We start from the raw sequence: 921 nt of genomic DNA on the forward strand, positions 1-921 counted from the left end.
ATCACGCTGAGAACTGGTGACAAGAAAGGCTGGTTTCAGGCAGACAATTCGGGTGTACAACTGTAGCACAGCATAACAAATTAGCCTAATTACATTATAATAAGCCATTCTATCATAGTGCATCACCAATATGAAATGCCACACTTCTCTTAAAACGTGGTGTAATTACTGGGGTTTTCGAAAACTTAAAATGAAAAATTTAAGACGTGAACAATGAAAGCCACACGCCCACACTTACCTTGCTGCTTTTGCAGGCTCCAAAATAAAATGCTTAATCCTCCTGCCAATTCGTATTGTTGACCGACTTTAACTTTCGCTTTACAGGGGAATTCCAATTTCTACTTCTAAGGGCTTGCGGCATTTAAAATAAGAAAATACTTTTTTAAAAAAAAGAAAAGAAAATATGACGTATATTTTATCAAAAGAGATTTTCGAGGACGATCGTTTTAAATCTAAGATAATTTGACAAGAAATTAAAACTGCCCGGAACGATTCGTTAACACTACTGTCATTACTTGCTTTCGATATCGTACTGTTCCACTAGGCGGCGCCAAAATGATAGAGGGCTCAACTACAAAACAGGGAACGTATTTGTGCGGCTACAAACGTTGATATAATATGGAAACTCATATTATTAATCTAGTTAGTTGCAATGCAAGATGAACAATTAAACAGACAGCACTCGCTATATTATCTGTGGCCCATAGAGTCACTACAGGTTGTATTACACTACAGGTGCGCCATCGACACTGGGCCTAAGCAAGGTCTGTAGACACTGCAGTGGCCACACATGAGACAACTCTGATATTTCCATGGCCGTGACAACATGAACACAACATTTTTTTTTCAGCAGTGCCGCCGCGCTGTCTCGAATTGTGTCTTGTCGCCGCGCTGTCTTGAACTGCTAACTTTGTTAGCTAG

At 39.6% G+C, this 921-nt stretch overlaps 1 protein-coding gene across 2 annotated transcripts in view; it reads right to left on the reverse strand.

Moving 5' to 3' along the window:
• The window catches only part of tap2a (transporter associated with antigen processing, subunit type a), a 10,503-nt gene extending 9,966 nt beyond the window's left edge, over positions 1 to 537 (reverse strand). Inside the window, exons 1-2 of one of the 2 annotated variants that reach the window (XM_064348913.1) lie at positions 239 to 537; positions 1 to 13 (exon numbers count right to left, since the gene is read on the reverse strand). The exon at positions 1 to 13 is cut by the window's left edge and continues 536 nt beyond it. In XM_064348913.1, coding sequence (XP_064204983.1) covers positions 1 to 2 — 2 coding nt within the window. In that variant the 5' untranslated portion in view covers positions 3 to 13; positions 239 to 537. Of the gene's footprint in view, positions 61 to 238 lie in introns of both variants that reach the window. The other variant, XM_064348914.1, reaches the window with a different exon arrangement.
• Between the last annotated feature and the right edge of the window lie 384 nt (positions 538 to 921).

The sequence above is a fragment of the Anguilla rostrata genome, chromosome 8, assembly GCF_018555375.3.
Source record: "Anguilla rostrata isolate EN2019 chromosome 8, ASM1855537v3, whole genome shotgun sequence".
In the NCBI taxonomy this organism is placed as follows: Eukaryota; Metazoa; Chordata; class Actinopteri; order Anguilliformes; family Anguillidae; genus Anguilla; species Anguilla rostrata.